This window comes from Pteropus alecto, unplaced genomic scaffold (genome assembly GCF_000325575.1).
Source record: "Pteropus alecto unplaced genomic scaffold, ASM32557v1 scaffold224, whole genome shotgun sequence".
Classification (NCBI taxonomy): Eukaryota; Metazoa; Chordata; class Mammalia; order Chiroptera; family Pteropodidae; genus Pteropus; species Pteropus alecto.
Window position 1 is genome coordinate 325,111 of NW_006436289.1, and position 16,187 is coordinate 341,297.

At 41.0% G+C, this 16,187-nt stretch overlaps 1 protein-coding gene and 2 pseudogenes across 1 annotated transcript in view; 1 reads left to right on the forward strand and 2 right to left on the reverse strand.

Annotated features, from left to right (window-relative positions):
- Positions 1 to 1,203: 1,203 nt before the first annotated feature.
- TMPRSS4 (transmembrane serine protease 4) overlaps positions 1,204 to 16,187 on the reverse strand; it is a 26,021-nt gene continuing 11,037 nt past the window's right edge. Inside the window, exons 6-12 of the mRNA XM_025047472.1 lie at positions 15,445 to 15,546; positions 14,463 to 14,503; positions 12,071 to 12,230; positions 10,814 to 10,980; positions 2,881 to 2,979; positions 2,556 to 2,698; positions 1,204 to 1,425 (exon numbers count right to left, since the gene is read on the reverse strand). Of these exons, the coding sequence (XP_024903240.1) occupies positions 1,204 to 1,425; positions 2,556 to 2,698; positions 2,881 to 2,979; positions 10,814 to 10,980; positions 12,071 to 12,230; positions 14,463 to 14,503; positions 15,445 to 15,546 (934 nt within the window). The remainder of the gene's footprint in view (positions 1,426 to 2,555; positions 2,699 to 2,880; positions 2,980 to 10,813; positions 10,981 to 12,070; positions 12,231 to 14,462; positions 14,504 to 15,444; positions 15,547 to 16,187) is intronic.
- Positions 8,785 to 8,903, forward strand: LOC112480471 (annotated as a pseudogene).
- Positions 10,004 to 10,122, reverse strand: LOC112480450 (annotated as a pseudogene).

Sequence of the window (16,187 nt, forward strand, 5' to 3'; positions counted from 1 at the left end):
TTGCTTTCTCTATCTTTTTCAATCTTTTTAGTTTTAATGGCTCTGTAACCTAATGTTTTAGCCATGTCTCTTATAAATAACATGTAACTTGATTTAACATTTGTATCCAATTTGACTCTATGTTTATGAGTTTAATATTTATTATGATTATTGATACCTTTGTTTTTACTATTCTACTTTATAAATTTTATTTGTTCCATTTTCTATGATTTCTCTTCTCCTTCTCTTCTTCCTCCTTCTTCTTTTGAGTTTGCTTGATTTTTTTTTTCTTAATCTATTCCTTGTTTTTATTGTTTTGGAAGTTAAACACTATTTTCTGTCTAATAAAAGTGACCATAGAGGTAACAATAGTAAGAACAGTAAGTATAGTAGTTGTGCCAACAGCATGACAGTACATTTTATATTACAACTTGTTTCTTGCTTGGGTAGACTTGGGGAGGGTGGAGAAGGAGAGGGCTGGCTCAGATCCTTTCCTCCCTTTACTCCAGCTCTTAGTGATCTGGGCTCTCACCAGAGAGTCTACTTCCATTCCATTGAGTGGGAACATGGCTTAGCAATGCCATCTGAGACCTTGGCCCTGAGGCTGACCTGTTCAGTGGCCTGTATCTCTCTTCTTGGAATGCTAAGAGCACCAGGGGCCAGCTGAGCTGGGGCTGCTGACTTCCTTCTAGGTGTCTGGGGTCTCTTACAGGAATGGAGGTCCTTTTCTATACCAAGAAATGCTGAGGCTGTGGCCAGAGAGGTGTTTCTAAGGTGACTCTTGCTCTGTGTCTGGTTTCTGGTGGATTCCCTGGTGGGCATGGCAGGGGATAAGCAGTTTACAGCACTGCAGAGAGGCAGCAACATCATGGCTCAGACTAGAATAAGAGACGAACAAAAAGAGAGTCAGATGACTTGAAAGTGGACAAAGCAGTGATGTGTCCAATACTAATCTTCCTTTTCTGAAGCTCTTTTCTCCTCTCTCTACCCTCTAGGGAAGTCTCATAAACCTTTCCACTCTCTTTCTAATCAGAATCTGTTCTCTGGAAAGTATCTGATAGTCTTATTCTGCCAGAGATTAGACAGTGATAAAGCTGGATATGCCTCATACTCTAAGGTATTTGCATTTAATGAGACTCTCTGCTCTAAGAAATTTCAGCTCTTAATGGTGGAATCCAGGCTATCACTTGCTGGATGTAAAGGGTTGTCTCAAAGCCATTTAAATCAAATCTCAGAATGATTTGGTATCCTAGGAGTAGAGGAAGGGAGGGAGGAACAACAGGCAAACATGCTCACCTTTCGGACATTGTAGATCCAGTTGAGATAGGCTGTGACCTTGGTGTATACTCCTGGGGTCTTCGGGTCCCCACAGCCACGGCCCCAGCTTACGATGCCTACCACTTGCCACAGGTCAGAGTGATACATCAGGGGCCCACCACTGTCACCCTGTGAGATGGCAGAACAGGGGCTGCTGGGGAGGGCAGGCAGGGTGGGATGGAGGGGTGGGATGCAGGAATTTGTTCTCTTGTGCTCCCCCAGAACTTTTTCCTGGCCTGCCTCACTCCCTCTGTTCGTATTGTTCTTGCAGCCTATAATGCCCTTCTCTTTTGGAGCAAAAGGATTCTGTGGGAGGTCAAGTAAGTTGTGAATGTGCCCAGAGCACTCTCTCTCAGAGATCCACAACTCAGACTAGCAGATTGAAGGCTCTAAGCGGTCTTGCAGTAAGGAAGCCTGGTTATCTTTGTTTAATTTCATATTTTCCAAATGTATTTAATCACCCATGTAGTGCCTATTTCATGCTAGGCACTGTTCTGAACAATTAGGATTCAATCAATGAAAAGAACAAAGATCCCTGCCTTTAGGGAGCTTAGAATCAAATGGAGAAGAGAGAAAGAGACAATAAACATCCAAATAACAAAACAGACAAGAAAATATCAGATAGTAAAAAGTTATACTTTTTACTGCCTGTTTTTGCATCTTTCCCATCCCTACTGTGAGCTCCCTGGGGGAAGACACTAAGAGATATCTCTTGAGTGAAGTAATTTAATGACTGAGAACAGAGGCAGGAGCAAGATTAGGGATTTTAATGAGAAAGGCTCAGAAGATGCTCTGGGGCGGAGGAAGTGAGAATATATTCAGGAATTGGTCAGTGGGGATAGGGTGAGATGGCATTGTACCAGGACTCCTCTAGCATAAGATGAATTTTCTCTAGTGTAGTTCCACAGCTTGAAGACAGTTATAGAGAATATTGACCTGGGGTTCTTGCCCTTGAGGTACTCATACTCCCGGAGATGATGGAAAGTAAGTGTGGGTGAGGAAGGTAACATCATCTTTGTATGTGAAATACATATTCATTTAAAATCTTTCTGCTTGTATCCATCCATTCATCCTTTCCTATAACTTTACCTGACTATAAGCCATCTTTCCTTCTGTCTCTCTCTTCCTCCCTTCATCACACATTGAGTGCCTACCATATGCAAAACTTCATATGGGGCATTCAGACTTTGAACTTTCTCATCTTTCTAGGATCTACATCCCTATCCATAGAATTCCCTCATGATTCTTGGAGGCCTTACCTGGCAGGTGTCCACACCGCCCTCCAGAATGCCTGCACACAACATCTCCTTGGTAACTTCCCCCTGGTATGCATCCTCTGCATTGCATCGAGTTCTGTCAATGACCTGGACTGATGCCTGAAGCAGTGTGTCAGACAATGTCCCTGGGAGGTTGAAAACATACTCACATTCCGTCCTTGCCTTTTACCCCAGCCCACAATAATCCTCTGGGTTGTTGGGCATCTTGGTTCTTGGACCTCCAGGATGTTTTTTTTTCCCTGAAGGATGATCCTCCTTCCTATCACCTCTGAGAGCTGCTCCCTCTGCCCTGTCATCCTGTACTTACCTCCACCCTCTTCTGTGAAGCCCCATCCAATGACCCATAGTGGGGTGGCTGGAGTGAGCTCCTCATCAGAGAAGGGCAGGCAGATGGGCCTGACTGTGCCTGTCAGGAACAGAGAAGAAGAAGGGACCCAACATTCAAGAGAGCCTGGTGGCTAGGCCTTCTGACATGGTTGATACCAGGATTTCTATAACACACATTCCATGAGATGTTAGTAGAAGTGGTATGAGAAAAAGGGTTCTGTGGTCAAATAAGTTTAGAAAATGTGAATTGAGTTCCAGTCAAGATGGCAGAATACATGTGCTCACCTACCCTCGTGACCACATCAGAATTACAACTAAATTTTAGGACAATCAACCTGGAGAACCATTTGAAGAGTAGCTGAACAGAAATCCCATAACTAAGGATATAAAGAAGCCACATCAAGACTAGTAGGAGGGGTGGAGATGTGACATGGGCTAGCCCCACACCTGCATGTGGCAGTTAAGAATTGGGAGTGATATCTCAGCTACAGAGGTCCCTTCCTGAGGAGTGAGAGGGTCCTATCCCCACAAAAGGGTTCCCATCTCAGAGCACCAGTGCTGGGAAGTGGAGCCCCTACAACATCTGGATGTGAAAATCAGCAGAGATTCCTTCTGTCTGGGAGAGAAAGAGGACTGCTGGTAATCCAGGAGTCTTCTTAAAGGGCCCACACACAGAGTCATGTGTTTGTAGGCATTTGCCCTGGGCTCTGGTGGAGGGAAAGTGGCTCAGGAGGTGCCAGGGACATACAAGGAGAAACTGAGTTGTGTGGCTTCAGGATGAGGGCTGGAGGGACAGTTACCATTGTCCCTGTTTTAAGCCCTGCTGCCACATGGACAAATCCGAATCTATATTAGCCTGTTGAACTCCATTTGCTCCATCCTGAGACCCTGACACACCCAACTTGTGTACAGCTAGAGGTTCTTTCAGAGGCAGGCAGTGACCCTTGGCCCATGATGCTGTGGTCTTTCTTAAAAGCTCTCAAAGGACTGCAGGCCTTAGGCAGGTGGCAGCTGGCCTCAGTATGCCCTGTGCCTTATGCTGAGTGGCTGCAGGCTCAGCACTGGAGTCAAATCTGAATCTGCATTAACCTGGTGAACACTACTCACTCCACTCTGGTGACTGCCTGAGAACCCTCCTCTCCCAACTTTCATATTGCCCGGGGCTCTTTCAGCAGCTGAGCCTTACAGAGCAGCTAGCAGTTGGTGGCAGGACTCATTATGCCCTGTGCCTTTTGCTGAACTGCTCCAGGCCTGGTACTGGTGGCAGCAACCTCAGTTCATAGTTTTGCCTCTAGGTCCAGTACAGGGAGCTACCAACTGTGGATCTCTTAGCAGCTCCTAACAGGTAGCCCCAGGCCAGTCACAAGCAGTGGCTGACCTTGGCTGGTACTGGAGCCCTTCCCAAGAGACCCCAAAACCAACACACCCGATGCCTGGTTTAAGATCACAACAGAGCACTGCCTGATTAGCCTCTAAAGCAGCATACCCAAAAGGTGGTCTCAGCAGGTACTGGAGACTGCTGGGTCAAATCCCACACTGTGTGATCAGCCCCTATACAGCAGCTTGCACACTGTGGTCATGGCTAATCATCATAGCCAGTCAGCCTTAGGGTCAATCCTACACACTGACATGCCAACAGCAATCGAGGCTCAATGACAACAGGAGGGCATACACAACCCACACAAGGGACAGCCTCAGAGCACTTGGCTCAGGTGACCAGGAAGACTGTGCTGTTAGCCCCCACAGTACACCTACTACATAAGGCAACCCTGCCGAGAGTGGGAGACATAGCAGATCTACCTAATATATAGAAACAAACACAGAGAGGCAGCCAAAATGAGGAGATAAAGAAATATGTCCCAAATGAAAAAATAGAAGAAAACTGCAGAAAAATAATGAAATGAAATAGAAACAAGCAATCTACAAGATAGAGTTTAAAACACTGGTTATAGGATGCCCAAGGAACTTAGTGAGAACAACAAAGAAATAGTAAGAGCAAAAAAGAACTTAGAAACCATAAAAAGAAATAGTCAGAAGTGAATAATATAATAACGGAAATGAAGAATACATTAGAAAAAATCAACAGCAGATTAGATAAAGTAGAAGATAGAATTAGAGATTTGAAAGACAAGATAGCAGAAAACACCCAATCAGAACAGGAAAAAGAAAAAGAATTTTAAAAATGAAAATAGTTTAAGAGACCTCTGGAACAACATCAATAATAACAACATTTGCATTGTAGGGGTACCAGAAGGAGAAGATAGAAAGGGATTGAGAATCTATTTGAAAAAATGACTGTAAACTTCCCTTATCTGGTGAAGAAAATAGACATATAAGTCCAGGAAGTGTAGAGAGTCCCAAACAAGATGAACCCAAAGAGGCTCACATCAAGACACATCATAATTCAAACACCAAAGGTTAAAGGCAAAAGGAGAATCTTAAAAAGAGCAAGAGAAAGGCAGTTAGTTACCTACAAGGGAGCTCCCAGAAGACTGTCAGCTGATTTCTCAACAGAAACTTTGCAGGCCTGAAGGGATTGGTACAAATTACTCAAAGTGATGAAAAGCAAGAACTTAAAACCAATGTTGCTCTACCCAGTAAGTCTATCATTTAAAATTGTAGGAGAGATAAAGAACTTCCCAGATAAAAAAAGCTAAAGGAGTTCATCACCACCAAACCAGTATTGAAGAAATGTTAAAGGAACTTCCTTAAGAAGAAGAAAAAGGGGGAGGTGTCCATAAATATAAATAATAAAATGACAATAACTACATACCTATAAATAATCACTTTAAGTGTAAGTGGATGAAATGCTCCAATGAAAAGACATATCTGAATGGATAAGAAAACAAGACTCATACATATGCTGCCTATAAATGACCCACTATAGATTGAAGACACACAGAGACCGAAAGTAAAGGGATGGAAAAAGATATTTTATGCAAATAGAAAAGAAAAAATAAATTGGAGTAGCAGTACTTATATCAGACAAAATAGATGAAAACAAAGGCTATAATATTAGATATAGAAGGACATTTTATAACGACAAAGGGATCAATCCAATAAGAGATGAGGATATAATTCTTGTAAACCTTTATGCACCCAACAAAAGAACACCTAAGTATGTAAAACAAATATTGATGAATATAAAGGGAGAGATCTACAGTAATACAGTCATAGTAAGGGACTTTAACACCACATTGACATCGATGGATAGATCTTGTAGAGAGAAAATGAACAAGGAAACAGTGACTTTAAATGACACCTTAGACCAGATGAATTTAATTGATATTTTTAGAGCATTTTACCCCAAAGCAGCAGAATATACAGCTTTTTCAAGTACACATGAAACATTTTCCAAGATAGACCACATGTTAGGCCACAAAACAAATCTCAATAAATTTAAGAAGACTGAAATCATATCAAGGGTCTTCTCTGACCACAATGGTAGGAAACTAGAAATTAATTACAAGAAAAAAAAACTGAGAAACACACAAACAAATGGAAGTTAAATAATATGTTACTAAAAAATGAATGGGTAACAATGAGATCAAGGAAGAAATAAAAATATATCTTGAGACACATGAAAATGAAAGGCACAATGTCCCAAAATCTATGGAACACAGTGAAAGCAGTCTTAAGAAGGAAATTCACAGCAATATAGGCCTAATTCAAGCAACAAGAAAAATCTCAAATAAACATTATAACCTTACACTTAATGGAACTAGAAAAAGAACAACAAAGTTCAAAGTGAGTAGAAGAAAATAATAAAAATCAGAGTAGAAATAAATAAAATAGTCTAAAAAATACAAAAGATCAATGAGACCAAGAGCTGTTTTTTTTTTGAAAAGATAAACAAAATTGATAAAGCTTTAACCGGATTCATTAAGAAAAAAAAAGAGAGGACACAAATAAACAAAATAAAAAATGAAAGAGAAGTGACAACTGATGCCACAGAAATACAAAGAATTAAAAGAAAATACTATGAACAATTATATGCCAGAAAGTTGGACAATCTGGAAGAAATGAATATATTCCTGGAAACATACAATTTTCCAAGACTGAACCAAGAAGAAACAGAAAATCTGAATAGACCGATCACTACTAACAAAATTGAAACAGTAATAAAAAAAACTCCTAACAAACAAAAGTCGTGGACTGGATGGCTTCACAGGAGAATTTTACCAAACATTCAGAGAATTAACACCTATTCTTAAACTAGTCCAAAAAAATCAAGAAGAGAGAAGTTCCCCAAAGTCATTTTATGAGTCCAGCATTACCCTGATTCCAAAACAAAACAAAGGTATTACAGAAAAGAAAATTATAGGCTACTAATCCTGGTGAACATAGATGCAAAATTCCTCAATAAAATATTAACAAAACCGAATTTGGCAATACATTAAAAAGATCATATACAATGATCAAGTGGGATTTATTCCCAGAATGCAATTGGTTCAATTTTCACAAATCAATTAACATGATATGCTATATAAACAAAATGAAGGATAAAAATCATACGATCATATCAATAGATGCAGAAAAAGTGTTTGGCCAAATCCAGCATCCTTTTATGATAAAAACTCTCAGCAAAGTGGGTATAGAGGGAACACAACTCAACATAATAAGGACCATATATGACAAACCCACAGCTAACATCATACTCAATGGGGGAAAGCTAAAAGTGTTTTCCTTAAGATCAGGAACAAGATAAGGATATATACTTTCAAGATAAGGATATATACACTTTTATGCAACATAGTACTGAAAGTCCTAGCCATAGCAATCAGATAAGAAGAAGAAATAAAATGCATCCAATTTAGAAAGGAAAAAGGGAAAAGGAAAACTGTCATTATTTGCAGATGATGAGATACTATATATAGAGAACCCTAAAGATGACTTAAAAAAACTATTAGAACTGATAAGTGAATTCAGTAAAGTAACAGGATATAAAACTAACATTCAGAAATCTGAATGCATATTTATACACCAATGAATTATCAGAGAGAGAAATTAAATTTTTTTGCATCAAAAAGTAATAGAATATCTAAGAATAAATTTAATTAAAGAGGTAAAAGACTCATACTCAGAAAATTATAAGACATTGAAGAAAGTATTTGAAGAAGATACAAATACATGGAAACATATAATGTGCCCATGGATAGGAAGAATTAACATCATTAAAATGACCATACTACCCAAAGTAATCTATAGATTCAATGCAATCCATATCTAAATACTAATGACATTTTTTTTCACAGAACGAGAGCAAATAATTCCAAAATTTATATGGAACCAAAAAGACCCAAATAGCCAAAGCAATCTTGAGAAAGAAGAACAAAGTTGGCAATATCATGCTACATGATACCAAACTATACCACAAGGCTAAAATAATCAAAACAGCATGATACTGGCATGAAAACAGACACATAGAACAATGGAACAAAATAGAGATCTCAGAAATAAACTCATGTTTATATGACAAAAGAAGGAAGAATATACAATGATGTAAAAACAGTCTATTCAATGAATGGTGTTGGGACAGTGGGACAGATATGTGCAAAATAATGAAACTAGACCACCTTCTTACACTATATGCAAGAATAAACTCAAAATGAAATAAAGACTTAACTATAAGATCCAAAACCATGAAACTCCTAGAAGAAAACATTGGCAGTAAACTCTCTGACAGTGCTCTTAGTAATATATTTTTTTCTGATATATTTCCTTGGGCAGGGGAACAAAAGAAAAAAATAAACAAATGAGATTACATCGAACTAAAAAGTTTTTCACAGCAAAGGAAGCCATCAACAAAATAGACAACCTACTGAATGGGAGAAGATATTCACCAATGATACAGCTGATAAAGGATTAATATTCAAAATTTATAGTCTACGACCATGCCACCCTGAACATGCCTGATCTCGTCTTATCTCGGAAGCTAAGCGGGGTCAGGCCTGGTTAGTACTTGGATGGAAGACCATGTAGGAATACCAGGTGCTGAAGGCATTAAAAATATTCAAAATTTATAAAGAACTCATACAACTTAATGGCAAAAAAGAAAGAAAGAAAGAAAAAGAAGCAATCTAATTTAAAAAAAAATAGGCAGAGGATGTGAATAAATATTTCTCCAAAGAGGACATATAGACATATGGCCAATCGACATATGAAAAGATGCTCAACTTGACTAATCATCACAGGAATGTAAATTAAAATCACAGTGAAATATGACCTCACAACTGTCAGAATGATTATCATCAATAAATCAGCAAGCAACAAGTGTTGGTAAGGACATGGAGAAAATAGAACTCTTTTGCGCTGTTGGTGGGATTGCAAATTGGTGCAGCTACAATGGAAAAAATTACGGCAATTCTTCAAAAACCCAAAAATAGAACTACCATATGACCCAGGAATTCCACTTCTGGGTGATTATCTGAAGAGATCCAATTTTAAAGATATGTGCACCTTTATGTTCATTGTAGCATTATTTACAATAGCCAAGATATGGAAGCATCCATTAATAGATGAATAGATAAAGAAGTTATGGTATATATATATACAATGGAATACTAGTTGGCCATAAAAAAGAATAAAATCTTACCATTTCCAACAACATGGATATTAGTATAATATCCTAGAAAATATTATGTTAAGTGAAATAAGTCAGACAAAGAAAGACAAATACCATATGATTTTACTTATCTATGGAATCGAAGAACAAAATAAATAAACAAACAAAACAGAAACAAACCCAAAGATACAGAGAACATTTAGATGTTTACTAGATGGGAGGGAAGTTAGGGGATGGGTGAAAAGGGAAGGAATTAAGAAGTACAAATTAGTATTTACAAAATAGTCACAGGGATGTAAAGTAGAGCATAGGGAATACAGTTGATAATATTGTAATAGCTATGTATGGTGTCAGATGGGTACTAGACTTAACAGGGGTGATCACTTTGTAAGTTATATAAATGTCTAACCAGTATGCTATATACCTTAAACTAATGTAAAATAATATATGTATATTATTTTTAGGTGAGGCAAACCTTGGTTGACCTCAGATTGCAAGGACCTTGTCAGCTTACAATCCCTAATCTTTTTATTTTTTATGCCTACAGCACCTGGTCTTCCTAGGTGGTCTCCCATCCAAGTACTAACCAGGCCCAACCCTGCTTAGCTTCCGAGATCAGATGGCATTGGGCTTGTTCAGGGTAGCATGGCTGTAGACTAATATCAAATAATATTAAATGTCAACTATAAATGAAAGTAAAGAAAATGTGGGTTAAACACAATAAAAAATTATCTAAAAATTTTTAAAATCTTATATTTTGAATATACTAGTACACTCCAAGAAGAGAGCTAAAGTATATAATGTTTCCCAAACTTATTTGATAATAGAACCCTTTTATCCCCAAAAGATCAATGTCCTATGGAACCAATAGTTGGAAATGCTTATCTAAATACTATCCAATATAAGCATGAGTCATCCATCTAACAGTTGTTCAAAGCTTTTATGGGCTGCCTTAACAGCAGTGAGTTAACTGACCCTGGAAGAGAGCAAATAGGCACAATGACTCCTTGGGAGGGATATTGTGTAGGCTCTTAGCATTGGTCAGGGTTGGAGGATTAACTAGATGCTCTCGCAGCTTCGAGATTGGATGAATCTCTTATCCTCGCTTAAGGTGCTTCACATGGAGAAAAGAGATCTCAGAAGAAGCTCTGGCAGGGGATGGGATGTCAGCTGACAGCTTGAGGAGGCCTTATGGCATCAATGGTGTCAGGCTGATATATTTGTTAGAAACAAATGGACAACTGAGGTCTTGAGAGAAGTGATAACCTCAAGGCTACTTAGTGAGCTAGTGGCAGAGTAGGAGTATAACCTGACCTAAGTAGTTATGTTCACCAGTGCCATCTCTCACCTGAGAATGTGAGTGGGTATTGCAGCTTCACAAGGGCAATGTCCTTCTCGTTGGGGTGTGTGGTATTGAGCTCAGTGATGAAGATCTTGTCCACAGGCAGAGATGGAAAATTGCCCAATTTGTCTGAGCCGGCCCTCACCCTCCAATTGGACACATCATGATACTTCCTGAGGCAGAGACAGTGAGGTTTGGGGCAGAGACAGTGAAGTTCAGGCCTGAGCCAAGCATGAGGATGCTTTGCCAAAGGCTGAGTCCCTAGGGCCCTGGGGATTGGGGTACTGGGTGTCCCTGCCTTAGGACATAACGATGGTGGCTTCAGGGGTAGTGGAGAAGGGACAGTCTGAGGAATCACCTACCACAGGCCAAATTCTAAAAGGGAATTTGAACCTTTTCCCCCAGTGAAACCTGACTAAGAAAACTAACTAGAAGGCGGGGGAAGGGGCTGTTCCCAATGCCTGAGCTCTGGGGCCCTGGCACTGTCCCCTCCTGTGCTTTTTATTATTATTGTTACTCATGTGGTACTTGTATTATGGTCAGTTATGTTATGTATTTGTCTTTCTTCCTCCCTACATGAGACACAGCTTAGTGTGCACGTATGGTTTTCCAGGAAAGGATTTATAGCTTTTGTCAGCTTTTCAAAAAAAGTTAAGAATCACTGGCCTAGACTGTGAGTTCCTCTAAGGTAGTAATGGGGCACATGGACACACAATATAATTTTTGGTATCTAGTAGGTATTCAGCAGATGTTGAATGAACAAAAGTGAAGAAGGCCCGGGAATGGTCCTTGCCTAGAGAGGTGGACAGGCCTCTCTTTGCTGGTCTATAAGAAAACATATACTTTTTTTTTTTTACAGTTTCTGGACATGCCAAGGGAATGGCAGTGACTCTAGACCGTAGAACCACTTCCTAGAAGACTAGCAAAAAGGGAGAGAGTTCTCAAGACTCCAGGCACATGGGTAGAGCTTTCATGGAGTGAACTATATGGAGGTGGACTAAGGGTATTGGGTATCTGATGGCTTCCCATTTGGTAAGGGTCAAGTTAGGTGACTACCACCCTTTCCATGGAACCCCAGTGCTTAACATGGACATCATGTTCAGCATTTCATTGGTGTAGCCACACTCTGAAACTTGGTCTTTAAAGGGGAGGCTAAAGGGGAGAGATGGCATCAGAAGTCAAATCAGGAGACAGGGGATCCAGCAACTCAGACACCTCCATGGCTTTTACTCTCCCAAGGCCTCCTTGCAGCATGGGCCTTACCTGAAGCAGTGGGCTGCTGTGAGGATCCAATGGTGGTCCAGGATGCTCCCGCCACAGAAGTGGTGTTTGTTGTACTGGATGCTGACCTGCCAAGGCCAAGCATCCACAGGGGCCTTCTCCCCGCCCACCACCCGAGGGGCCTTTAGGCTTTCCCCGCAGGCTGGACTCGGTAGTAAGGAGAGAGAAAGCAGAAGTCAGGCTTTTGGAGGATGGAGCTGCCTCTCCTTAGAGCTCAAGTCTATCCCGAGCAGGCTGTTATGCCTGGTACCTGGGGTGGTGGTGGTGAAGAGAACCAGGCCAATTTTGAATGATTCATGGGGAGATATTGAGTTTCCGAGACCACAAACTTTCCCTGGTCTCTCTTTCCTTTTTATTTTATTTTTTCCAGTTTGGGATATGCTTAGGAGTTTATATTGTGAACATGAGTGTGTCCATTATGCTGGGAATTTATGACCCTTAAACCAAACTATGATGCAGAATCAGAATTATGAAAGTCTTACACAAGTGGACTGTCCCAAAGCTACTCCCACTGAGTAACAGTAAACAATGCCCACAGGTTGCTTTGGGAGCTAGGAGTGGGAAGAAAGATTCAGAAACTGGGTCTTCCTGTCCTAAACTCACCTTTCTCCTAGTCCCTCCCCAACACTGAGTGAATCTCCCACTTTGACATCCTATTCTCTCTTTCACATTCCACTGTCCTAGATTTCATATCTGACCCTTGAACTCTTGTAAAAACCTCAAATTTCACTTTCCTGCCCTTTTCTCAGCCTCGCCAGTCCTTCTGGCAGCCACTGCCACAATGGCTTCTAAAGGTGGCTTCTACTGCCACCCTTCCTGGGCCTATGCTAGCCAGGGGCTTTTCAAAACACCATCTAATTCCAAACAGTGCTTTCTACATGTCACCTCATTCACTCATTCAAAGTCCTTTAGCATCTCTCTTTGTAGGATGGAGTTTAAACTCCTCCTGGCAACCTCCTACTATCCTTATATAAAATTTCTGTCTAGCCAAACTGATCTGCTTATAGCCCCCTAAAAAGTCATTCTGCTTTGGCTCAAGGAAGCCCCTGTCTGTGAGATACTATCTCCTCTTCTGTTTATCTAAATCATTAATTTATTCAGCAAATTTTCACTGAGTGCCTACTGTGTCTCAGGAATACTAGGAAGAAAGTGGTGGATAAGACAGGAAGACAGAGGTGATCCTTCCCTTCCTGGAGCCTACAATTCATTTTTCAATGTTTAGATTTGGCACCACCTCTGGTCACCTTGGGGGTTTCTCTCTCTTGGAATTTCCACAGCCTGCCCTGGGTGTTGGGCAGCCTTTCATTGTTATCATGTTTCAGTCTTATCTTCTCAGTGAGGCCTAAGTCTACTCAAGGGCAGGTCTAGGTCTTAAGCCTCTTTGTGACTTCAGTGCTATTCAGTGCAAGCGCATCAAATGATGTGACTATTCATTCATTCATTTACTAGTCTCTATGTGTTAGCCCCTCTACTGTAGGTATTGCGGGGGTTTCATGATCATGACTAAAATTCTTAACATTCAACAGGGAAGCATATATACTGTTAAAGTGCAAAGGCAGTGATGATGAACTTCTTCCTCTCAGGCTGTTTAGTTTCTGGTCATCCTTTCAGGCTCTGTTCAGTTCTTCTCCCATGAGGCTGGTAGAATGAGCTGGACCGTAGTGCTTGTTTTCTCTTCTGATCTCTTCTGTTAGAGTGAGGGAGTCTCCTGGAATCCTTTTGAGAAGTTGGACTAAAGGGCTTCATGGGAGGATGAACCTCAGAGAAGTCAGGTGACTTACTCAAGGTCATGCTGGAAGCCAGTGGGACTGGTGCCCAGGTCTCTTGATCCCTCATGCAGCTCTCTCTGTAGCATGTCAACTGTGACTGCTACTCAGTTGGCACTTCCTACATGTGGCTTTGCATCTCTGTTTGCTCAATTACAAATTCCTAAGGATAACAGCCAATTCTTTTACCTGTAGGGTATTTTCTACTTTTCATCAGTACCTGACAGTGCTAGACACATTCTAACTGTTCAATAGATCTTTGCTAAACAGTGTGGATAATCCGATCTTGGATAATTATGGTGATTGTAATAAAAGAAGTTGTGTGGGCCCTGACCAGGAGTGGGAAGGATAGAGGCCCTGTCCTGCCTTTTATAGTTTTCCTACTCTCTCTCTCAGGTCTCTGCTCAGGTTATGGGAGGTAAGAGGAAGTTCTTAATATCAACCACTTGAAGGAGCATTGATTTACAAGCCCAAGGGCCAAAAAAGTAAGGTTGAGACAAAACAGAGTGAAACTTGGAGTCTGAGAGATTTAAGAATGAGAATGAAAATCTTCCTCCTTTACCATTGCTGGCCCAGGACCCAAACCCTCAGAGATGGGACATACTCACCAAGGCAGTGCAGGGAAACCAGGGAGCCTGAGAGACAGGGTCTGGAAGAAAGACATGGAGGTCTTGTGGTTTCCATTTCTCTGTTGGCTGGAAGGCAAGGGCTCAGGTCTTCTGGCACTATTGAGTCAAGTCCCCTCCCAATGCCTGGGAAATATGGAACCTGCATAGTGGGGACTGTATAGAAACTACGCTGACACTCAGTTCAGTTTGATTTAATTTGACTGAATTCAACACTCCCACTGATAAGTATCTACAACATGCTGGGCCCTGACAAGTGGGGCTCTTGGCAACCTGCGATGGAAGAGAGCAGAATCTGGAACAGTGTCTACTGCTCTGTGGGTTTTCTAAACAAGAAAATAATGTAATTTCGATGGAATTCCAGGCAAAGGGTCATTCTGCTCCCATCCTGTCCTTTTTGAGATTTACTTTTTGATAAATGAGCAGCACTCAGCAACATCCCTGAATGCTAAGAAACCAATGCCCCCTCTGAGCCACTCTGCTGCAGGTGACAGTTTTCATTTAGACTTATGCTCTAATGCAGGGTGGTGAGGCATAGGTATAGGTTATTGCAATCACCATGCAGTCTCTACTCTGGAGAGTTGGGAGTATGGAGAGGTCTTACTCTAGCCTGGGTGAGTGACAGGGAAGAACAAAGTGACCTTTGAAATATTGCCTGCTGGGCTTAAGAGGGAATACAAGGCAGTACAAAAAAAAAAATTGGTTTTACTATTCAACTGATGAAAAAGCCACCAAGGTGTTAACAGAGCACTTTGCTCAGCTGTCCACTGTATTAAAAAAAAAGTTAACACAGAACATCTCTCAGATATATAATTCTCTAGCTCTTAGTATCTAACAGTCTGGCTGGCCAGGAGTTCTTCTTGTTGTCTGGCTTACAATCCCCTTGCTGCGTCTATTCAGCAAAACTCGATGGCAGCCTCCATGTGTGAACCTTCTGTGGGCCAGAGGGTGTCCTCTCACTTACCCACTTGGGTTTTGCACCTGAAGCTCCTGGCTATTTGCTATAATTTCAACAACATCCAGATCTTGATCTGGACCAATCTTCACAGCTCTGAAGACGGGTTTGCTGTTCACACTGGGAGGGAAAAAGAGAGAGATATGAGTTGGGGCAGGAATTTAGGACAAGATGGTGGGAATAGCCCTCATTCCAAGGAGAGAGGGTGGCAGAGAATGCCTGGTGAAGCATGGCAGGGGAATGGAGGTGGTCTTGGTCAGTGAAGGTGGTGCCTGCTTTGCTATATAATAAGGGACATTCCCTTGGCATCCTAGGACTCAGCTCTAGGTGCATTGCTGACGCGGTCTTGCTTTCTTGGGCAGAGAAGCCTAGTTCTGAATCCAGAGCTCTGGAGAAATGTTAGAGATAATCTTTTCTAACTCCCAGTTCTGTCCCTATTTCAAAAATCCCAGTGGTTTCTTTTGTTTCACAGCGAAGAGAAGAAGGAGGCAAAGAATCCCAGGTTAGCCACCCCTTCCCACCTGGGGAGAACTGGAATCTGGATATTTGGTTCTCTAAACAAGACATCCAGTCTGAATTTGGTACTGGAGGTACATTTATAGCCTCTTTACAGATAAGACAGGACAAGATCAGGCTTCACATGAGTCCAAATAAGCATATCTCTCACTTGGACCACTCTTTTTTCTTTTCTTTTCTTTTCTTTTCTTTTCTTTTTTCTTTTCTTTTCTTTTCTTTTCTTTTCTTTTCTTTTC